Source organism: Anabas testudineus, chromosome 17 (assembly GCF_900324465.2).
Source record: "Anabas testudineus chromosome 17, fAnaTes1.2, whole genome shotgun sequence".
Lineage (NCBI taxonomy): Eukaryota > Metazoa > Chordata > Actinopteri > Anabantiformes > Anabantidae > Anabas > Anabas testudineus.
In genome coordinates this window covers 2042745-2067815 of record NC_046626.1, presented here as the reverse complement: position 1 = coordinate 2067815, position 25071 = coordinate 2042745, and the positions used below count along the sequence as shown (strand labels likewise).

Below are 25071 nucleotides of genomic sequence, written 5' to 3'. Positions count from 1 at the left end.
GACAGCCCAGGACAGAGCTGGACTTCTTGATTACTTTGTCCAGCCTCTTCCTCTCTCTCTCTGTGATGCTGCTGCTCCAGCAGACCACACCGTACAGGAGGGCTGATGCCACTACAGAGTCATTGAAGGTCTTCAGGAGTGCTCCCTTCATTTCAAAAGACCTCCAACCTGCTGTGATCCTTCCTGAACAGTGCATCCATGTTATGAGTCCAGTCTAGTTTATTGTTTAGGTGAACACCCAGATACTTATAAGAGTCCACTCTCTTAATATCTGTTCCCTCTATGTTCACCGGTGAGGGGACATCAATGGGTCTACTGCAAAAAGATTTGCAACCAAATATTAGCTATCTTCTAAGTTGTTTGTTGGATCCACTAGCTGAAAGCTGAAATGTTGATCTTTTGTCAAACCCAAATGTTTTCAATCTACAGCAAAAATAATGATAATAAAAAATAATAATAATAAAAAGGAACTGGCCTCACCAATACTCTGTCCAACAACAGTTTCTCATTGATAATCAATACGTTTACAAGGTGTAAGGCAAAGGCAGGGTAAGTATTAGGATTCGAATCCTTGTCTCCCACATGGAGGGCAGTGATCTTACAACTACACTATTCAGCCAGAGTGAAAGTGTGGGAGAGAAAGTAATAGCACAACCAATCAAAACGTAGGGAGACTTACGCAAGGTAAGGCAAGGTAGAATCAAACGGGCCAAAGGGCCACTGCTTTGTTATTTTAATAAACTGCAAATATATTATATAATTTTCATATTTTTTTTTCCTTCTGTTAAATATACTGTACATGTAGGTACAAATTTACAATCTTTGATGATTACAGTTAATCCCAAAGTGACTGATGCTCAGTAAAGCTATATAAGCATAGAATGTCGTTATATTCTCAATTTCTCCTTCCATATTTGCATGTAAGTGCAATTTTTTTATTCATACATTGTATGTATTCTGTAATTCCTAATGAACAAAGAAAGTTCAGGCTCTCCATTACCTTTCTGGAGGGTAACACTTCATCAAACCCTATCCTTACATATACTACTGTATACTAGGAAACCACATACATACTGAAGAGAGAATAAAGATAGATGAAAAATGGAGGTTTAGTTTAAGAATAGCAGAGAAAATAAAAGATGATGCAGTGAGGCAGCAGCTGGATAGTCAGTCATGCTTCTCCGGTGAAGAATGTTTATCCAGAAATGGCAGCAGTGTTAGTCATTCAGCAGGCCTGGGAAGTGGGACATCCTTATTTAAACAGACAAGAACAGCTGCAAGGCGACTCTGTCTACTAAAAGTTAAATTTCCCTGCAACTACAACATCAACAAATAAGCTTTTGTGTAAAAGATGGTGTACTTGCAACATAGATGGTAAGTTGGAGCAATGTTGATAAAACAACATATTTAGTTTCCATCAAAATTATGCAGTACAACATTCAGCACTTGATTGTGATGGTGATCAGGATCAAGTACTGCTTAGATTCATGGTCTATCTCTAACCTTAACCAAAGTGCTTTTTTTGTGCTTAAACCTTACCACCCATTGGGCTCTAGATTCAAGCATTTTTAGAGCCGTCCATAAAATGCTGAGTCAGTGGTTTATTCAGTTCCTGCTGGCCACTTGATGAGATTACAAGATACCCTGTAGAAGTGGCATCTTATATGTCCAGCTGTCCCACAAAGATTTTAACATTTTAAGAAATCAAAATCAAACTTGACACTATAGTTAGTGACATTAATTGATGTGCCAATGTTTTAATTGAAATTTTTAAACCCTTATATTGTGTTCATCATGCAAGTTGCATGTTGAAAAAGGGGCTGAAAAGACATGGATCCTTAAAGGAGCATATGCTGTCATATGCTGTGTTGTGCAGTGCCATCTAAGGTGCTGATGTTCTCTTGTTCTCTTGACAGGTCACAATTTATAAAGCGAATCATATCATATTATTACTTTGGAAATGAAAAACAAATCATGTATTTTATTCCCACACAAGAAACCATTTTGCTCTTTTATTTCACTACAATGTCAGAAATTACATCTGTTGATTTAGAATTTCAGGGCCCAACCATGAAAATAAAGTGCCCTGAAAGATCTCTGTGTACTGTGTACATTTGAAGTATTTAATTTACAAAGAGCACAAAGAACACCTTGAAAAGGAGAAAACTATTGTATGGACAGTGTAAAGCACCACTAGAGTGCGAGCTTTTGTAATTGTAGATGCAAGACATTATCGTACAGTGCTCTGGCTCTGGACCTCTGTTTCTGCTCCTGGACCTCTGACTCTGCCTCTGTCAGACTGCTTTTCTGGCTCTGGACCTAGACTGTGTTTTTCTGTTTTTGGATTGCTAGTGGATATTGGATCAAGAACTCTCTTTGCTCTGCTTCTGGCCTGTACCTTTCCGAAGAGGATAATGCCTTGGATTCTGGGTATTATATTGTAGAACATTCCCTTTCACACTGTGAAGAGAATTGGACTGCTTGGTGTGTAATGTCAAACTCATTGATTATGGTGATGGAGGGAACTAGCTAATCCAGAGGGAAGTCACTAATTATTCTTACAGACAGATCTCAGTTTAGTCATGAATAAACTTTTGTGTTGCTCTAATTACAGAGCTACAGGTTACTGCAGGATGGAATTTTGTCAGTGATGCATATTCTTTATGTTTAAACACACCATATCTACTGCAACAGTTTTTTTTTTACAAAAAAGCATCATCCAGTAGCAGCAGCAGTAGCAGTAGTGCGACTCCTCAGAGGTTTTAGACATCTTATGAATGTTGCTGTTTATGCTGCCTGTATTTTGTAAGACTGGCAATTTACATAACGCTGAGGTTATTTCTGGATATGGTGAATCGCAGCAGCGGCATCTTACTTCATAAGACATTGCTTAATAAGCAGAATACCAAATGATTGGGAGCTCTGATACACTGTATCAGCCAATAAACCTGAATGCTACCCTGCCCCCATGTATTGACAAGACTGCAGTAGCTTTGTTTCACCCTACACATTTTGTGCAGCAGAACGCCCTGTGCTTCATCAACTCCTCAAATAAGTCAACTAGGAAATAGATTTTCCAATTTTTCATTTTAAATCAAAACACATTTCTCATCTCATAAATCAATCTTTTTCCCATCCTGGCATGTCCTGATTGGTACAATCATACAGTGACAATAATTTACCTTCTAAATCAAAATGAACTCAGAAGTGAATTGACCCTATGCTGCCAAGCTGAATGATATCCATTCTCACAGCTGAGATCAAGGCTTGATGTAGTGAAGGTCATCCCCACTGTCTGAGACTATCTGTTATGCTGTAGCAATCAACAAAATCTATTCTTCATCACAGTAGCTGTAGAGGAGAAGATGAATTCAATGTCTATAGACAGGTATTGATTTGGCAATTTCCAAAGGACAAACAAAATGGCCTTCTAACTGTTTAACTGTTTTTATTTGTCTCCATGTAGTTTCTTCTCCTGGTTAGATAAATTACAGTATCTGTGAGCTGCAGTATTAGTGCAATAAAGTAGAAAAAAATGTTTTCCAGAAAAAAACAGTTTAAATCCTTTGAATTAATAACTGCAAGCCAGCTACTCAGAGCAGCTCAACACTATGGCGTATAGGCATATACTGTGAATTCCATTCATTCAGCAGTTTTACTCACTCATCATTCTATATGCCTTTCAAAATCCAGAAATACATATTTGAGCAGGAATCAGATCTGGCAGACAATGTTCATTCACCTAATCTCTGTGCTTAGGAAACAGAGGTCCCTTTATGGATTTACAGGGGAGCTTTATGTCTTCTAACAAGGAAGCAAGGTGAAAAAATAAAGTTATGAGAAAGCCTTGCAATAATGTATATAGAGCAGGCAGATTGAGGTGCGAGATTTGTTTTTTTAAGGAATTTCTCCCGCACATGTTCAGCTTGGTTAACATGTCTGTGAAGATTCTCAGTTACCCAGGTCATGGTTATGCTAAACCATGCTGTTCAGTATCAACTGAACTTGTTTTAGGTTTTCTTCTATCAAGAAGGCTTAATCAGTTCCTGAAGAGGAACTGCATTACATGTTCAAGTACAAGTGTTACTCAAACAATTAACACAGGTCATATTATGCTATTGGGTAATTTAAATTGTAATTTCACTATTGTAGTGTTGGGAAACCATTTTAAACAAGACTTGTTTTAAGAAAATAGGTTTAACTTAGAAAATCGATTTCCTTTAAGTGCCAGACAATTGAACAGGTCAAGTGTTAAAGATACAGTACCTGGGTCCCCTCTTTATAGTTGGTTGACTTCCACTAATACTTTAACTGCACTCAGTCAGCTTCTTCATAATAACATGTTGGGTAATCTCACTACAGGGGACACTTGCATTGGCCTGATCTGTCAAATAGCTTTACATACTAAATTATGCTGTTACATAGCTAGCTTATTTAATGTCAGCTACAATATTTATGTTATGTAATATTTATTTTTAGCACATGTTTTGAATGTGTTTTATTTATATGTTATGAAATTAAATAAGTTTAATATTTTGGGTGTATACTAAGTATATATTGCCTCTATCTGCTCTCTTCATTTGCAATTAAATGTAAAGTGATGCTCTGTGCTCCTATCAAGATACATACTAGACTCACTCACATAAAGTGAAAAAGCTGGGGGAAAGATTATGACAAATGAAATCAATGTAAAGGAAACTACTGCGGGGACTAGAGAAGCAAAAGAATGGAGGCATACCACTGTGTGGTGCTCATGGCTTTCTACTCAGTGAATGTTATTTAAAACAAAGATGAAGGAAAAAAGGCTTTGTACACCTCTTACCTATGCTAATTAGAATCAGCTGGGTTATTGCATGTGACCATGTGATATTTACACAACATCCTTGCAGGTCACTACTGAGCTTCTCATAGGGTCAGACTACAGAGTCTGACCGCTTGTTTTGTTAGATCTTAGTGCTGCATTCAACACTATAGATCACATCATTTTATTACACAGACTGGAACATGTCATTGGTGTTAAAGAAAAAGCACTAGGCTGGTTTAAATCACATCTATCAGATAGATTCCAGTTCCAGTGCATGTTAATGATGAGTCTTCCATGGACACAAATATTAGTTATAGAGTTCACCAGGGTTCTGTGCTTGAACCTCAAGTAATACTGTGAGGAATCTTAGGGTTCCTTTACATTATACATAAAATAAATCTTTAGAACTGCCTTCTTCCACCTGAGGAATATTGCTAAAATTAGTAGCATCCTGTCTCAAAGTGATTCTGAAAATCTAGTCCAATTATTAGTTCCAAAAAGGACTATTATAATTAACTATTAGTAGGATGTCACAGGAACTCCAATGAAAACCCTCCAGTTAATCTAAAATGCTGCAGCCAGAGTTCTGACTGGAATTAGCAAGAGAGATCATATTTCTCCTATGTTAGCTTCTCTCCATTGGCTCCCTGTAAAATCCAGAATAGAGGTTAAAACACTTGTCCTCACATATAAAGCACTTAATAATCAGGCTACTTCTTATCTTAAAAACCTCTTATTTTCATATTTTCCCAGCAGAACTCTTCTTTCTCAGAATGCCGGATTATTTGTGGTTCCTAGAGTTTCCAAATGAGCTTGTTGTTGAGATATCTGAGAGATGCTCTAGACTCATGCTGGACTGCCTGAATCATTGTTATGAAATGATTTGAAACTTAAGGATTGAAGCAAAACATCAGTTGAATACTTTTTTATTAAAACATGAGTTAAAAGACATGTAAACATATAGTACCTCAGGCACTTAGAGGAGCTATCAACTTTTCACAAACCTGCAGATAGGTTCTCTCCTCTCTCGCTAACCATTTTACCTCACATGGGCAGCTTTCTACAATGTCCTCACGTCATACTAGCTAGTGCCTGTCACAGTAAAAAAGAAAGCCTAGAAAAGTAAACTAATATCCACATGGCTGCCCAAAGTCTGTCTGCTGTCCAACTTGCTCTCAGCTCTTCTCAGACAGAGTAGGTGGCTGTCTGTCCAGTATACTAGCCAGTGTTTTGAAGGGCAATCCCCAATCACCAAGGGAGCTGAAATCCCCTGAGTCATCAATTACCCATGGCTCCTCTATGGAGCTCAGTGAGCCAGCCACCGAGCCATCACCCTCGTAGGCGTATGTTGCCAGAGAATCATAGGGTGGAGCAGCATAACCCTGCTGGCTCTCCTCCAGCTGGTGTTCGATAAACTCCCTGATCATTGCAGCATTACCCTCAATCAGCTTGCCATTGGAAGAGAGGGGGGTCTTACTGTTCACAGCTGTAATGGTGCTGGCTGTTTGGCGATGGATGTCAGGTGATCTGACATCATTACAGCGACTGGTGAGATGCAGCAGGATCCCATCACCATAGCCATTTTTCTCCCTCTTGGAGATGATGCTGTGAGCGTTGGTGCGCTGTGAATGTGTGTTACGCAGAGTGCCCATGTCAAAGGCATGAGTGTCCGCCTCACCCCCGCCCTCATCGTCGTAGTGAATGACGTTATCACGAATGTCTTCTTTTGATGTCATCAGAGTCTCTTTCTCTTTGTGGCGCCTCTGACTCATGTACAATGCTGCCATAACTGCAAGGCAAAAAGAGAATGAAGTGATAGGTTAGTTGAAAAATAATAATATATGTATGATAATACAGGCTAAATCTCTTTCTAGTCCCCATTTGATATTAAATTCTGAAGTCAATACATCTTTGAAACTAGGGTGAGATATTCTTTTTTTAGCTCTTCCACTCTAGTTTACAGGCTGACAAAGCACTAGTGCAGGTAAGATGTGAACCAAGTCATAAAATGTGCTCCCTTTATCTAGACAACAATAAAAAACACGTACTGAAATTTGTACACAACGTTTGTTTTTTGGAACAAAATGTAACATTCACAGTGCAGGGTGGAAAAAGTTGTGAGCAGCTATGCTTCTCAAGAGCTATGCTAGACCCATCTGACGGAGTACACACCAACTATTGTAACAGCGTTGATCTCCGCTGATACTGCAATCACTATCGATGGGTTACGATCCGACCAACCCTCGATGATCAAACAGCAATATCAACAAAAATGTCACACCGTCTACTGAACTTAATAGTAACACAAACATTATCTGTTTTCCATGTTTGTTATGGACCATGATCAAATGTGGAAACATTCACAGTGCTGGGTTCTGGAAAAAGTATGTGCAACCCCTCGCCTAATGTACTTCGTCCAATGAGTAATTGGAGCCAGGAGTGAGCCAACCTTGAGTCCAATCAGTGTGATGATATTGGATGTGTTGCTGAAAGCTGTCCTGCCCTTTAAAAACACACACCAGTTTTGGGTTTACTGTTGCAGCACTGTTGCTACTCTCCCTAGGTGTGGTTGTCCTGTAGAGATGACTGCAAGAGCACAGCACAGAATGCTGAACGAGGTAAAGAAGTGTCAGCTAAAGATTTACAGAAATCTCTGGCACATGCTAACATTTTTGTTAACACATCTACAATAAGGAAAACATGCATGTTTGAAGTTTGCAAAAGAGCACCTGGATGTTCCACAGCACTACTGGTAAAATATTCCATATGTTTGGTTGAAATGCATAATAAAAAAAAATCTTACAACTTTATAAACTTGTATTGTAAGTATTTATAATAATAATAGTTATATAGTTATAGCACTGGCTTTCAGTGGCAGTCTACATCACATTCAAAGCTTTGACACTCACTTAGAGAGTGGTCAACTCAACTACACCTTCCTAGCTGAGCACCACCATCCATGTCTACAACCCCCTGCTCACCGACTGGGCCTAGCAGGGGAACATCTTTTCCTGTCTGGTGGTGTCTACACTACTTTCTGCTAGCAGGGTCATCCTGACTTAGCCTTCCTGCTTGCTTTGTGCCTTACTTGTAAGTTTCTTTGTATAATAAACTTTTGCCAAATGACCAAGTATACGTCAACATATTGTAGTGGGACTCTGTGAAACAGAGAGGTCTACTACATATAATCCTGCAGTGTCCTAAGCGGGAGAGTTAAGGTGAAGATAGAGGTGGCTGAGCCCAAACAAAGGGCATATGAGGACTTGTATGCTAGGTTGGACAGTAAAGAGGGAGAGGTGGATTTGTACAGGTTGGCGTGGGAAAGAGATAGGGATGGGAAGGACGAGCAGCAGGTTAAGGTATTTAAAAAAAGGGATGGAAATGTATTGACAGGTGCCAGGAATGTGATGGGAAGATGAAAGCAGTACAGTAGTTGATGAATAAGGAAAGTGAAAGAGAACAAAGAGTAGAAGAGGTGACTGTTGTGAAGCAGGAAAGATTAGCAAGAGTGAAGTTAGGAGGGCATTAAAGTGGATGAAGAGTGGAAAGGCAGTTGGTTCTGATGACATGTTGCAAGAGCAGGAGGTGTGCTCTGGAAAGCGGAGAATGAAGGTTAGCTGCAGCAAGACAGAATACACGTGTGTGAATATGGATTCAACCATATGGAACGGGTGAGGTTACAGGAGGTAAGAAAGGTGCAGGAGTACTTAGTGTCATCAGTTTAGCACAATGGACAGTGTGGAAAAGAGGTGAAGAGCAGTGTGCAAGCAGGATGGAGCAGGTGGAGGAAAGTGTCAGGTAAATGATAAAACAGTATTAGCAAGAATGAAGAGAAAGGTGTTCAAGACAGTGCCGAGATCAGTGATGCTGTATGGCTTAGAGTCAGTGGCACTAAATAAAAGACAGGCAGAGGCAGAGCTGAAGATGTAGTTTCTGATGTAGCTTAAAGAAGATTTTTACATCAGAGAGACAGCCCATGTCAGATGTTTTGGAGATTGTCCTTTTGGAGAGAGGCCAGACTGAGGTACCTTTTTTTCAACTTTTAATTTTATTTAATGTTTTTATTATTGTTTTTAAATGACCGTCCACTTTTTGCCAGCTTTCTCTTATATAGCACTATTCTACCTAACTGGCCCTCAAAGCACTTTTACACTTCTTCTCATTTACCAACTCACGCACACTCTCACACAGAGCTGAGCTGACTCACCGGGGGCTACTTGGGGTTCAGTATCTTTCCCAAGGACACTTCGACATGTGACAGGAGGAGCTGGGAATCGAACCAGCAATCCCACAATTGGTAGATGACTATGCTATCTTCTGAACCTTTCTGTATCATTGTAATCCAGACAATTTCTGGATGCCTTGTGGTGCTGGACGGTTTTGCTTTTTCAAGTGGAGGATGTGTTTTTATCCAGGTATAATTAGGGGGTAGTTTATTCCTATTGATTGGTGAAGAGTAAACTCACCAGTCTTTTGGTATTTATTTTTATATGGTCCAGTATCTATGTATTATTTTAATATGGTACAGTATGCATATAGTTATAACCAGCCTCAGGATCAGGACAAGTGAAAATGGGACTAAGAGAGAGAGAGAGAGTAGGGAGAGAGGGGGGAGACAAAGGGGAGAAAGAGAAAGAGACAAACATCTAGCTAAACAGAATACAACCAGCAGCAATACATACATTAATGAAATAATAATAAAAACTCAATACATAAGCATCATAAAACAATCAATAATGAAATTAATAATGATACTAATAATATTAACAGTAGCAACAGTGATCATAACATTAATAATAGTAATACATTTACATTTAGTAATTTGGTAGACTATAATAATAATAAATCCAGTGCAAACATACAATGCATATCAATCATTACCAAATACAGCACATCCCACTAACACAACAGTAGCCACCATAATGTTGATGTGTGTGTGCGGGCACTCAAACATGCGTCAGAAGGTCGGAGGCCGTCTAGAGATAAACACACCTGACCCCCCCAGGAGAAGCAGGAGTAGCCACAGAGAGAAACCCCTGGGGCCAGGTCATGCCACCAGCTGGCAAGAGCCGGCACACCCCTGGGAAAGCAGGAGCAAACACTTCCCCCAAGGATCCTAGCCTGTGCACCCGCAACCTATGAGGAGCCCATGACACGGGCATCACAGCAACTATAAATCATACACATCCACATACATGCTCATACTCGCCCCCATGCAGTCAACACATTAATCCACAAAGCACTTGCAGACACACTTACCCTCTCGTCAAAGGCACTTCGGTGCAGGCACACGAAAGGTCTAACCCTGGCACAAAGCCCAACAACCACTACAGCCAGGATAGTCACCCCCACAACCTTACCATGCCAAGGGGGTCCGCCCTCCCCGCTCAGTGCAGGCAGGCACCCATTGAGGTGGAAACTTTTAGGAACCAAACCAGTCCCCAAACGAATGGGATTCCTTGGTGCACCAAAGGAAAGAAATATAGCAAACTTTCCTTCTAAAGTTTCCCCACTATTTAAGGTGTCGGCCCACACCATGTACCCCATACGTGACAACAGTAAATTAAGGATACCCATTTGCTCAGCAGCTCGTGGGTTGTGATGAGGGGATGGAGGTTCTGCATGGGTGCATAGCAAAAGGGAAAAAATACCATTTAACATACCATGTTCTACATACTGCTTTTGCAGTATGTAGAACATACTGAAGTGCAGAACTGTGTGCTCTTTCAATAATAATTGAATGTCCCCACATGAGAAAACACCATGCCATTATGAGTGCCTTTCAATCAACAACTACAAAACATACAATGGAAGTGCATTCTATGGAAATAAAAGAGCTCTCCAGTAAAGAACATAAAGGAAAACATTATGCCCTGATGATGGATTAAAGCTGCTTTCAGACAGACATTTGTCCTACATTAAAACAAATCAGGGAACTGCATTGGTTGGGGTGTGTTGTTTCACATAAACAGTGAGACAATAAAATAAGAATGGATGAACAAATGTATGTGTTTAACGCTTATTAGACTCTAAAACACGGCTCGCTCCTTGCCAAATGATTACACAATGCTGCTTTATATATGTTGTTAATGTTTATTATTAATTTTGTATTAAAATTCCAATGGAACTTGGTCCATTTAAGACTGATATTTCTTAATTGTTCCGTTTTGCTATTTCAACTATAATGGTCTTTTGAACACACTAGAAGTTGATATTATTTTTTTTTACTACTTATGTGTAACATTTTCTTCTCCCTCATCTGTCATGGAAACCCTAAATGCTGATATAGAGTTCCAGCCACCTTTACAAAACCAATAGTCTTATTTGAGATGTAGATCAGTGCACAGAGAAGAAAAGAGAGTGCGTTATAGAGAAAATAAACAAGGTCATGGTAAACACTCCCATGACCTTAGTAGTATAGGGGCTAACTCCCCTATACTGGGGTATATTGCTGTTTCAGCTTGTTTAACTCTTTGGGAAACTTAATAGAAATCTGACTGGAGGGCAGAGCACAGTTCTAGAAATAACAATGCAGACAATACGGTGGGTCAGAGGGTATTTGCATGAGAGGACACAGTCTGCAAATCTGTGTAAAATCTATTCACTGACAATGACCCCGTTTACACTGGTATTATTATGCATCTTGGATGACTAGTGGGCAGTGCTAATTAGAACTGTAAACCGCAGGCTGTGATAAGCTCTCTAAGACATCTTGCAGAGTTGCACTATACCACATAACTACAGTATAGCATGAATGTTAATGTGTCCTTATGCATTTGGGTGCAAAGCCAAAGTTTCAAACTAGAGAATTTAAAAACATTTGTGTTTAACAGACTACTGAATTAAAAACCTCATGTACCGTATCAAAGAAATCCTCTTTAATAAGGTTCATTACGTCATGGAAAAAAACACAAAGCTAGGTAATCTTAATCTATGCATATCCTTACACAATTAATAGTGTGGCTGTATTAACATGACCATCACTTTTCAACATTTCTCTCAGTAAAATTAAGATTATAGGGTCAATTGCCGTGCATTGCTGTGTTCAGAAAACAAAATTGTAAATTAAGTAGAAAGAGTCATAAAACACTAGCAGCTGGGCAACCAGACAAGTTGTTAACAAACCCCTTAGGTACATACTGTATTTTACTGTACATCCAGTTTCTTTCTTTGCCTATGCTGCATTGGAGTCTTAATTTTGGGCACTGTGGTGAACGAAACTGAAGTTTATCCAGGAAATCTCTTTTTTGAATTTGTGCAGTACTTAGTCCTTTGGGGTCAATCAAGTTATGCCCCCAACATGGAGACAGTCAGATTTTGAAAGAACAACTTTCACATGATCCTGACAGAAAACCAAAGGTGAGTTAATCGGCTTTTGCGCTCAGAGCTGCTGTGCTTGCCTGTCTCAAGAGTCAGTCATATATTTTTTTAATTCCCTGCTTAAAATATTATTATCAGTTCATTTTTGTATAAATGTAATATATTTTATCCTACCTTTCTTGACTTTTATATTCGACTTTTTTCTGTTCTGTTTTATAATATTTACCTGTGTACAGTAAATTATCAAATCAAAATAGATTTGACATTAATAGTTACCTTATCTCTTACTAACAGATACCTTTTAGTTGTGTTTCCTCCTCTCTCTCCCTCTCTCTGTACTTTTCTGCAGGTATCCAAGGTCTTTGAGCTGTATATCTCCAGAATCCAGTTGACCTGCCCAATGTTCTTGCTCCTTGTTGTTGTTCTTGTTGCCTGCTGTTCTTTTCTCTCTCCTCTTTTCACTCACCCCAACCGGTCGAGGCAGATGGCCACCCATCATGAGCCTTGTTCTGCTGGAGGTTTCTTCCTCTAAAGAGGAGTTTTTCCTCTCCACTGTTGCCTAAAGCTTTCTCAAATGGGGTTGTTGGATTCTCTATGTAATTTTCTATACAATTATACTCTGTAAGGTCTTAAACCTTACATTGAATTGAATTGAATTGAATTGAATTGAATTGAATTGAATTGAATTGAATTGAATTGAATTGAACTGATAATCACATGCAGCCCTTAGATGGACGACCCTTTAAAGGTGTACCTTGTCTCTCACTCATAACAAACACTATTGCACAAAAATTATAAAGTTAATGGATAAATGGATGGATGGATGGATGGATAGATGGATGATCATGGCAAAATCTGATGACAAAGAGTACCTGAAATGTTTGTTTTTTTGGGTTTGTATTGGATTTGGGGGTGGCTGTGGCTCAATAGGTAGAGCAGTTGTCTGCCAGTCATAGGATTGGTGATTCAATTCCCGGCTTCCATGTCACATGCCAAAGTATCCTTGGGCAAGATACTGAACCCCAAGTTGTCCCCGGTGAGTCAGATGATTCGGTGTGCGAATGGGTGAATGAGAAGCAGTGTTTTTTTTTTAAACAGTTAGTTTGGGCTCTGAGAATTTTCAGTCCGGTCTTGATGGCCTTCAATAGTCTGTTTAGTTCTTTCAAGTTTCCCTATATTGGTTGAATTTTTTTGTCCTAGTTTGTCTTGCCCATAGGTTGCTGTTGTATTTTTGTCCTGAAGGTAACACAAGCTAAGATTTATTGAATAAAACAATAGAGGAAATACCAATTTCAAAGGATGACACAGAGTTGTCTGAAATTCCTCATATTGTTCTGTTTACCAGCTCACACGGTGGCACCTTGGCTTTATCTCTTGTCAGGGACACATTAAAACTTAAAATAAATTTTAAACCATCAAATGTTATTTAATTAAATACATTACATGTTATGTGTTAGAATAGTAAACATATTATTTAACACCATGCCAGGATTAATTCCTTCCCGCATTACTTCAAAGTGCTATATTGCCACTAAGACATCTATGAGAAAATGTCTCTTTCTGTCAGGTTTGAGAGCAAAGCGGATGTTTTGTGTTAGCAGCTATTAGCCCATCCTCCCTTCTCTTCCTTTATGTCCTTTTTCAGTTTTCCTCCCTCTCAATAGAGGACACCAATAAAGAAAGTACAATGCCCTCAGGAGGCTACAATTCTTCCCTGGCATGCTATCAGACCATCCGCAAACCCATTTGCACTCACACAAACAGACTCTCACACACACACACACACACACAGTCTCACACACTCACACACACACACACACACACACACACACACACACACACACACACACAGTCTCACACACTCACAAACACACACACACACACACACACACACACACACACGTGTATAGCTATTTTTGCGAGGACATGCATTGACATAATGCATTCCCTGATCTGATCCCTTAGCATCACCTGAACTATCACAATTAAATGCCAAACCACAACACTTATAACCTAAAGCTGATTCTTAACTGAACCTCCAAACAGCCCAAGGTACAAAGTCAGGACTGGCAAAAATGTTTTTACAGTGATGATATTGTATATATAGAACTGCTTCCACACTGCCCCTATTTAATTTAATGTGCACACACACACACACACACACACACACACACACACACACACACATTTGGACACACAATAAGAGCTGTTTACTCATGGCCCACTGTGTTTAGATGGGTGATTATATAACAATAATTCTCTGAAGTAGAAGCTAAAGTAAAATGAGATGATAAGAGTGAAAAAAAAAGTAATTAAGTCAGTGAACACTTCTCCACCTCCCTTTGTTAATTACATATATGTCATGGGTTGATGGTGCCCTCTAGTGTTACCTTTAAAAGTAAAAGACTGTACCAATGTGAAAAAGAGACAGTTGGACAGTTACTGGGAACCATGTGACCAGACTGAGACACACACTCAAACAGAGCTGGCACATTTGGAAATGTTACACAGAAATGTTGCTGTATACTATTAATAAAGTTTTTATGTATGATTGGTGATGTATGGTTTGGTGTAAGAAATAATTGTGTATTCTACCCATTTTTAAATAGTGATAAACAACTAATAAACAATTAAGGAGCAGTAAAAATTAATTTCTGGAATAATTTGAATTGTTGCAAATACAATAACCCGATTTGAATCCACCGGTCAGCTGGATGCCTTTCTGTGTTTACATGCCCCCCCATGTCTTTGTTCAGTACCTACTGTACGTACATACCTACCTAAGTACCTTTGGGGTTGGTTTTTCATGTCCTGTTAATTTCAGAACGTACACACACTCCTTCACATCCAGGATCAGATTTTGTGTTTCCCTATATACTGTCTTACCCTATGACTCCAGCTGCCACCATTACTTAAAGGTATGACATGGAGAAGATAATACGTATTATTCATTAGTTAGTATTGTGACAGGCTTTTGGTGAAGCATTAACAATACATATTTTATGTGCACAGCTTTGAAAACAGTTGCTGGATGACAGAGGAGACTCAAGGTTGTTGTTTGGAAAGGTGAAGCTTACCTATCAGCAGGGCTACACACAGCACAATAGCCATCAAAGCTCCAGTGCTGAGGCCCACAGGCAGGAAGATGGCCTCGGCAGAGCAGGTTAGCAGTGAGCCTCCTGCTTCACAGGAACACACGCGGATAGTGAGGGAGGAGGTGCTGCTCTGAGCAGGGTAACCACTGTCTTCAACCACAACAGGAAGAATGTAGACATCCTGCAGCTGGAAGCCTGAGTGTCGAGTCACAATGCCTGCTGTGTTGTCTGGAAACCAACATCACATCAGAGATTACAGATACAGATGACACACAGTGGACGATGACTGTCTAAGTATAAGCATAAGCGGATATGTTTTCTCTACCTCTGATGTAGACCAACCGTGTGTCATTGAAAATTACATTCATTAGTTGTAGCAGCTTTTGTGGAAATACATTATGGCTTTAGACACTGGCAACACTTGGGTGTTCTCCCTTAAATTAACCAAATTGTTTTTGTGGTATAATCTTACACTGTCTGTGGTTTTATAGATAATGATCAGTGTTTTAGATCACTACATAATTGTGAAATCAGTTTAGAAATATATAATATTGGTCGTTGGCCAATGTCAGGCTGTTGTCAAATGTCGAGCAGCCTAGTTGTTGGCACCAGTTTGTTGGCAAATTTTCAGCAGATTCAGCGGCGGTGAGTGAGAGTGGTGTGACAATAGTAAGTAAAGTAAAGTATTGTGTATCTGCAGGTCTTCTTCTGCTTTCCCTTATTAAATTCAATAAATACTACTAACACCTGCTGCTATAGAGAGTTTCTTTTCTATTTTTCTTTCTTCTTCTTTTTGGCCATATGAAGGTGATGTAAAGCCATACAATAGTCTCTGTTGCTACTATGGGTTTGATGTTGTCTTGTTACGACCCTTCTGGGAGACACGGTCGTCAGTTGGACTGCCTTTTTGGTATAAAAGTTCTTGTGATTAAAAGTTGGCTGTCAGAGCTGAAGGTCAACACATTCGTTATACCTCACATGCTTCTTCTTCTCTGTGCTATTTCAATGTCAGACTACTCCCTGTTCTGTATCTGTATCTATCTATCAAACTAATGCCTTCCCTGTAGGAAACACAGCCTCATTTATTGGACTGAAGCAACGTACTTGGATTTCATGACATGCACTGACTATAACTTCAGTCAGTCAAGTGATAACACAGCATATATAACGAAAAAGACAATGTGATGAGGTTTATAAAGAGAGCAACAATGTTCAAAAACATGTTTTTTTTTCCTTCCATAATACATATTTTGGCACTTTTTCAATTTGAAGTGTGTGTTTGTGTCAGAAAAGATCTATTCTACCCTCACTGGATGGAGATGCAGCTTGACAAGGCAGAGACCATTAAGGCACCTTGTTCATATACACACAGACACACACGCTCCAATTCCTCTTGGTGGCTGCAGGCCTGTGTGTCTGACTATCAGATGTGATGCTGACTATATAGGCACAAACATACAAAAATATCACAATGGTTGTTGATGGAGTGTTGCAGGGGAAAACAGGAGATTTACTAAAGATGAACATTCAACACAAGCAGCAAACCTTTTTTTTTTTATTTAGCAGTCAACAGTTTTGCTTGTTTGTTGTTCTTTTCATAAAATGATTAAACCCTAGCAAAGCCTGGCAAAGATTGTATCATCATCATCAAACTAGTACCTCCTACTGGTTAGTTGTTACTCGGACACTTTAATATGAGGAATGGGTTTGCCAGTCAGTGTGTTTACATGCACATAAGTAACCTAGTTAATATGTTGGTAGTGTAGTGACCTGGGCTTTCTTGCTGTTGTTGCTGCTGCTGTTCATGTGAAACAGGTGGAGTTGTTCATTAAAGGCCAGAAGTTGAATTAAGTACTTCATACAGTGTAATATTAGATGAAGCTATGATAAATGAAAAAAACTTCTGAAGACGTGAGTGATGCTGATGTGAAATAAAAGAGAAAAACGAGTAATGTTCCACTGTTCTTGCTGCCAGAGCAGAGAGGAGTGAACGGAGAGCAAACCACTGGTCCTCTATACTGTGACCAGTACAGAGGACTATCCCAGATGTTACTGGGTGAGAGGCAGAGTACACTCTGGACAGGTTGCCAGTCTATAACAGAGCTGACATACAGAGACAGACAACCATTCGCACCCATGGACAATTTAGAGTCAACAATTAACCTAAAATGAATGTTTGAATAGTGGGAGGAAGCCAGAGTACCCAGAGAGAACCCGCACAGAGAGAATTTCAACTCAACATAGAAAAGCACCTGGCTGACCCGTGGATTCGAACTAAGAGGCGACAGTTCTAACCACCACACCACTGTGCAGTCCCTTGGAATATAATTATCTCAATTCAATTACAGCTTTAACTATCATTCTGTAGATATTTATTTTTTATTGATTGATTTTTTATTGATTGATTCTTCCTCAGTTTGTTTTAAAAGCAAAGTTTAGTAAGCTAGCGATAGCACAAGACCCGAAAATCTGTCCACTCTTCTCCCTCTCTTTGCTCTGCTGCACTTTGATATGATCTGCCATGTTCTCCCATACTCTGGTAAGTGCTTCATGTAGATAACATTATAAAATTACCATTAATAAGAAGCTCCCAGGAGCGAGTGTGAACAGCACTTTTCAAGTCTATTCACAAATTATCTCTTGGATTGAGGTCTGGGCTTTGACTCTGCGGCTCCACAACATTCACCTTGTTGTCGGTAAACCATTTATGTGTAGCTTCGGGTCATTGTATTTCTGGAAAACAAATCTTCTCCCAAGCCATAGTTGTCTTGCCGACTGAATAAGATTGTCCTCCAGGATTGTCCTATATTTATATACAGTATCTCTCTCTATATCAGACCAAAGGACCCTCTTCCACTTGACCATGGAGTCTTTCACATGCCTATTGGCGATCTCAAGTTATGATTTACTGTTTCATTTAATGTGTTTTCTACAAGAGCGGCTTTCTCCTTGGTAAGAACCCAGGCAACAGTTGTTGTATGTGCAGTCTCTTCTATCTCAGTTGCTGAAGCTTGTAACTTCCTCATACTCAGTGTGTTAGTGGCCTCTCTCACTAGTCTCCTTCTTGCATGGTCATAGTTGACTTATGCTTTTCAATGACCTGTTCTCAGAGTTGCTGGGAGTGTTCTTTTGTCTACTCACTGTGATTCCCATTTCACTAATTGTGGGATTGCTAGCACCAAATATCTGGACCTCTGTTGGATTAGGTCAGTCATTTTAAAGGGGGTGAATATTATTGCAAACACTGATTTCAACCTAAATAATTTTATTTAATAGACATTACTTTGTAAAAAACATTGTTTTTAACATATTTTTTTGAAATTATTTGAAAACCTTTATTGATCATGACTGATTTATAATGTCAATAAAAGGATAAAACATCCAAGGAGGTGAGCTTATTTTATAGGCACTGTATTTAGCGAAAAAATGAAGCATTGTCTATTTTTTAATCCATGATCATTTCACAGTTTGATTAACCCTAACCCTTATTACAACCATGTAGGGTTTGTGCCTAGACCTAACCAAATTGTGAAGGTTCCATAATCATAACCAGATTGTTACTGTTTTATGATGACAAAAGCTATAGTATGCATCATTAGGGCGATTTAGGTTAGCAACAGCTGCCACATAATGATTTGATATTTATTAATAAAAACATATTATTTATACACACAAGTGTGTTTTCCAAAGAATTGACTTCTTTGTAAGTACTGTCTTTGTTGTATTTAATCCCCACATTTACTTACTGCCAAAATCTCGAACAGTAAAGTTTCTGTTGCGGAGCTCCTTTGGAGACTTGAAGAAGAACCTCTGGCCGACAGGAGGAAGGTCCTTGTCCACAGCACTGATCGTCTGGATCACCTGTTCAGGGGAAAGAACAGAGTGAGAAGCTACTCAAATCAAACAACGCTAGAAGGGAAAAGGCATTCTGAGAATGAAAAATTGCTGATTAAAATCTGTTGGCTGGGAGAGGAAGGGTCTGACACCTTCAGGTGCAACATGTTGATCTGCATCACAGTTATGACATGACACAACCCACATCCCAAAGTAATGTAACTTTGTAATAATGGTATTGTACAGTATGTGTTTCACACTGTTTTGATCATTATGGACATTCAGCAGGTTTTTTTAATGCAGATACCGTAACGGCTCAATTTACCTGTCCAGCTCTGGAGTTCTCACAGACGAAGGTGTCTGAAGGAACGGCCAGCTCAGGAGGGAACTCATTCACATCCAGGACGTTGACTGTCACTGACACTTTGGCAGACAGCAGAGGGTTGTCTGTGCGGGTCAAAATAAAGTCATATGTGATTACACACTCAGTAATGTGTCCTAATGTGGTCTAATGTTTTCATCCAATATATTGACAGACTACTGGACTTCTGCAGAAATAATGGCTACACTGACCATCATTTTTGACATGTTGGTAGGTAACAAAATAAACAGAATATAAAACAGTAACAAGGGATCATTTTTGGTAGAAGGTGGGAAATTGCATAAACTACTGTTTTTGCTGTCTATAATTTATTGTTAAAAAAACTGAAACACTAGCATTGAATCTTCCACCTGTCTTTGATATGAACCATGCACATTGTTTAAGTTAGCTAAATGTTGTAGTATAGTTCATTTGGCAAAATGTTTCAGCTCAAATTCAAGCTGTACATTTTGTGCTTCTAGATTTCTAGTTCACAGTCATTTGAGATTTTGTTTGTATTTATTTTGCAGCTGAAGCTCCAGTTTTAGGATTACCATTTTTTACATATTATTATATGTATGTGTTATAAAATACAACATAGTAGCTACCCTTTAGTAATGTAGTGTTTTAGTAAGTGTTACATTACATCTTTTTCATCTCTGCTAGGTTTTGGTAAGTTCAATTTAAGCAATGTGGGAACACAAATTCCCCAGTGTTTATTCTTTCAAGGTTATTAATATTTATCAATATTTTATTTTAAACTTGTTGCTATTAGTTAATCTAAACTGAGTTTATTAATTTCAGAAATTCTGTTAATGACTTCAGTTAACAGAATTTCCTATGGATTGTCTAGTTAATTTAACAACATCATTAGCTTATTTGCATATATGTAAGGATAAAATATGGAAAAAATAAACAAATAACATTTTCAGAATTGTCTTGTTACAATATTATGTCAGTGTTTTATTATACATCTTTCTCTAATGTCATAATTATTTCTTAGATGAAATAGATCTGGAGCTCAGACACTTTTACGTTTAAAGAGTTCATGTTGAGAACCAATGATCCTGAGGTGTAAACCTCTAGTAAACCTTGATGGTTAATGAGGTTGTAAAATGTATTAAGAATATAAAAAATAATAAATATATTTAAATCCAGTATCACTTGGTATTAGTTAACAGAAGGGAAAAGTTAAATAATTCAAAACTTTGCTGAATTTTGTTGCCTTGAATTTGAACTCATGTTTTCCTTTTAAACAGTGTATCTGTGTTTGATCGATAGCAGCCTGCAGGCTGCCACGGCAGAGGAACAAGACGCAAAGAGAATGAGTTCAGTGATATTGGCATGTACTCTGCAGCCACCACGATTTATTTGGTGGCTGCTCAAAAAGCAGCAGGACAAGTCATGTTTGTAATGTTGCATTGTTTTATTTTATAGGTCACAGGTCACTGTTCCTGAGTGACCTAGTAAATGAGATGGCTAAAAATTCATATTGAAGGATGTGTAGACGTGTGGACTACTGTCTCTGCCTCTAATGTTACTACTTTATGCAAGATCTGATTGGCTGCATGGAAATATGGTCTCCATGTGTATAGACAAAGAGCAGAGCAATACCTGTGAAATTCTGAGACAGCATATAGTTAAAGATTCTATAGCTTGAAAGTACTAAATTTTACCGGTACATGTTTCAGATCCATCCATAGCAAGTTTTATTAGCTCTTAACCTTAACCATTGTTCCTAAAGTGGCCCAAAATGCTGTCATCTTGATCCCAGCCAGTTTCAGCCACTAGATGGAGCCACACACTCATAATTTGTTTATATGATTTACAGCTCAGTATCTTTCAAACTCATTACAAACACCTCATGGACAGTCCTTTTGAACAGTCGTACTATTCAACCCACAGATTTGTTTTTTACTTTCACTGTGATGAAGTCTGAAGGTTTATTTTGTTTTAGCTAATGAGGAGGGTTGGCACATTTGTGACTCAGCAGCTCTTTTACTCCTCAAGTAGCTTCCAGGAGGAAATGATATAGTGTGCACACAGTCTGGATGGGATGCTTGCACATATTTACTAAATTTAGTTTCCACCACAGTTACTACAGCTGCAGCTGCACTCCAACCAAGCACACAGAGGAGTGAGGGGAGAGAGGGGACCAGGAATATGCAACTGGAGTTTGAAAGAAACAAATTGAGCTTTGCTCAAGATGTTTACTTGTTACAGTAGTATATATTTATATGTTGTAATGATGCATCCCAGAACCCTAATTTTATTCAAAGTGGTACACTGCAATGCATAGACTGTAAGTTTGTGTTTGCAACTGATATTAAATGACCATTACAGTGGGTCTCAGTAATTCTTCCTCATCTGGTGATAAAGGTCATTTTGTATGATCAAAAAGCACCAGAAAAGCTTTTAAATGGATCACGTGATGATTAGCATGCAGACATGTGTGTAGCAAGTATGTGAATTTTATAAACTGCCTGCCACAGGTCCTTCCACATGATTTGTACATTTTTAAGATCAGGACTTTAACTAAGCCATTTAAAGACATTGCATTTCTTCTGCTTTAACCATTCTCTGGTAGAACAACTGGTGCATTTAGGCTCAATGTCCTGCTGCATGATTCATTTTCTGTTGAACAGTTAGATAATTCGACATTTTCTGGTACGTACTACCCAGAATTCATAGCTCCATCAGTGATGACGGCATACGTTTCTTCTACATGTGCCAGGATGCAGAGTTTGGTCATTGCCAAACATAATCTTCCCACCCCCAATACCAAAAAGTTCTACCCAGTCCCATTCTTTCATTAATCTTCTTACTTATCCACATGGCCTTGAACAAACAGTAGATAAGCATATTCACAGCCTCTTTGTTAGGCATGGAAGTAACAAGTTTAACAAACTCAAGCTTAAAGCTCAGTATCAATTTTCAATAATTTCTGGATCTGATCTATTAATGTGGACACCTGATCTAAAATAGGCTCAGAACTGCCTGAACTACATGTTTACAGGTTAGTCTTCCTGCTGGTTTGATTGTATTTGCATAAATTGTAAAATGCAATAGGTATGCATGAAAGAGTGGCTGACTCAGTTAGTATAATGAAAAAAAAAAACGTATGGAACAAATTATATGGTTAATTTCAAAAAGATTTTGACTGTGTTCTTTGGGTGAATGTTGTTGTTGTTGTGGAATACTTACTGACTTTGGTTGCCACCACAGTGATATTGTGCCAAACAGCTGTCTCTCTGTCCAGGTATTCATTAGTGGAAATGGTTCCCTCAACAGTGTCAATGTCAAAATAGCTGTCAGACTCTGTGTGCCATTCCAGTGAATATCTACAGAGATGAGAGCAGTCGACATGAAGAATAAACATGTTACAGTGGCAGTGGGGCAAAATACATATAACACAAGACAGTCCTTTACAAACAAAAGCTTCCTTTATTTAAGCAAGAAAGAAGGGAAGAAATTCTGTTGACTGAGGTCCAGTTCAGTACAGCTGTAAAAATCCAAATCATTGTATTTGTGTTAATTATTAAACCATCTGAAATAATCAGCATGGTAACTGAAAGACAATGTAATATAGTATTTTTATGGTATATAACCTTTTACTAAACATAAATAGAGAGGATTTTATAGGCATTACCCACCCCCCAAGATTGTCCAGGGAATTTTGGAAGTTAAAAGCTGTCTGTCTTGACTATAATCACCATTACAATTTTATGAATTCGGGAAAAAACATTGTTAAATATTAATGCCAAATCTTGAGTCCTCTTGTGTACTCTAATAGTGGCTACAAACACAACAGGCTGCTCTTAACATTGTTCTCACAAATAAAGAGCTTGTTACCTGACAGCACTGCTGCTGGCATCCAGGTCATGAGCCGTCACTGAGCCAATGATAGTTCCTGGAGGAGTGTCCTCGTACACGTCCATAGAGTAATCGTGTGTAGTGAAGACAGGAGGCTCCTCCATGTCCAGGACGTTCACCTTGACTGTTGCTGAGTCCTTGAAGGGTCCCATGTGGAGGAAACGGGGGTCCAGTTGTGTGTTGGATGCCTCAACCTTGAAAGTGTATGACTTTTTGGTTTCATAGTCAAGAGTCTGCAAAAACATGAAAGCAAAAGGCATGAATGGATGAAATAAGATAATAATGAAACTGGTACCATGGTAACTACAGTGTACAGTAAAGATTGAGAAGTAGCATACACAAAGTCAATACAAAGTAATACCGAGTCCTACACTAACAAAGATTTCTCTGACTTCAACACTTTATTGAAAGAGCTAAGGTATTATTAAAAAGATTTGCTACTTCGCAATTTATAGTAAAAGAACTAAAGAGTATTTTTTAATTAGAATTACTGAAGCATTAATGTGTAAACTTCAATAACTTTGGAGCTGATTAACCACTTGAACAATGATCAATGACAGCTACTTCATTCATCTGCAAAGATTTACATCTGAATTGTGTAGTAGGATTAAACAACTCAAATTAAAACAATTAGTACTCATGTGGTATTTAAATAAATGGATTTAGTTAAGTTTCACCTCTACACTAACTTACAGATAGATGATGTATTTTCATTATTAGACTATCTGTGTCCTTTTCTTTAACACTCGAACTTCCTAGATTAGGTAAGATTCATGCTTGTTGTTGAACATACTATTAAAGTAGCAAAACCTTTGTAGTAGACCAATCAACAACCCGTCTCCCTCTAACAAAAGATTTCCCCCAAAAAATACCATTTGGAGCTGAAAATTCAAAATTTAGCCATGTCTTTGATGAAGCTTACAGTTGGGTGCCCTGTGGGTGTCAGGACTACAATTTGACTACAACTGCAACTTTTTTTATTGTCAAACAAACTTTTCCTACAAAGTCAAGAGTAAAAAAATTTCAACTAATACAATCAGTAGAAAACCATAAGAATGTCTTGACTGTGCTGGAATAAAACCAATTTCAACAGCTGACTTGAAATTGAATCGTCGGATTGCAACAAATGTCACAGAGGCTTTTCAAAGCTGACAGAAAAGCATCAATACACATGCACTCAAAAACAAGCTCACATAATCACCAGTCTACAGCTGCTTTTGTGGGTTTTCTAAAATGACTGTATACATTTCTTCTTCTTAAATTACACATTACATATTGATGAAATAATTATTTAATTTAAAAATCTTTCCTGAGATACGCTGTATAATTTCAATGGACACCAAAATCATTCAAACTTAAATCACAAAGAGATTTTGAAATCACAGGCTCATCCAAGTTGCATGAATCCATAAGTAATATCACACACCTTATTATATTACACTTCAGTATTGGTCCACCACCCACCAAGTGTTTGGACAATAACACAATTTTCATAATGGTTCTTTAAGCAAACATACATAAATTGAGTGTACTGCTCTATTGTAAAAATACAAATCCATGTGTAATTTGAGACAAGTTCTTTGACCATGAGTAGCATATTATAATTAGGCACCTCTAGAAGTCACATTAATTGTGACACAAGCAAAAAGAAATAAGAAAAAAAAAGAACCTGTAATACAATTTAGAAGTCTGAGAAGGTTTGCATTGTAGTTTTGTGCCTAAATACAACCAGTTGTCTTTTCACCTAAACCCACTTCTGTGTAACCAAACCATGAAGGTTCCAC

At 38.4% G+C, this 25071-nt stretch overlaps 1 protein-coding gene across 1 annotated transcript in view; it reads right to left on the bottom strand.

Moving 5' to 3' along the window:
- Positions 1-5977: 5977 nt before the first annotated feature.
- LOC113171818 (cadherin-12-like) overlaps positions 5978-25071 on the bottom strand; it is a 48272-nt gene continuing 29178 nt past the window's right edge. The window contains exons 7-12 of the mRNA XM_026374545.1: positions 23267-23520; positions 22619-22755; positions 19379-19500; positions 18966-19080; positions 15202-15447; positions 5978-6593 (exon numbers count right to left, since the gene is read on the bottom strand). Of these exons, the coding sequence (XP_026230330.1) occupies positions 5980-6593; positions 15202-15447; positions 18966-19080; positions 19379-19500; positions 22619-22755; positions 23267-23520 (1488 nt within the window). The 3' untranslated portion in view covers positions 5978-5979. The remainder of the gene's footprint in view (positions 6594-15201; positions 15448-18965; positions 19081-19378; positions 19501-22618; positions 22756-23266; positions 23521-25071) is intronic.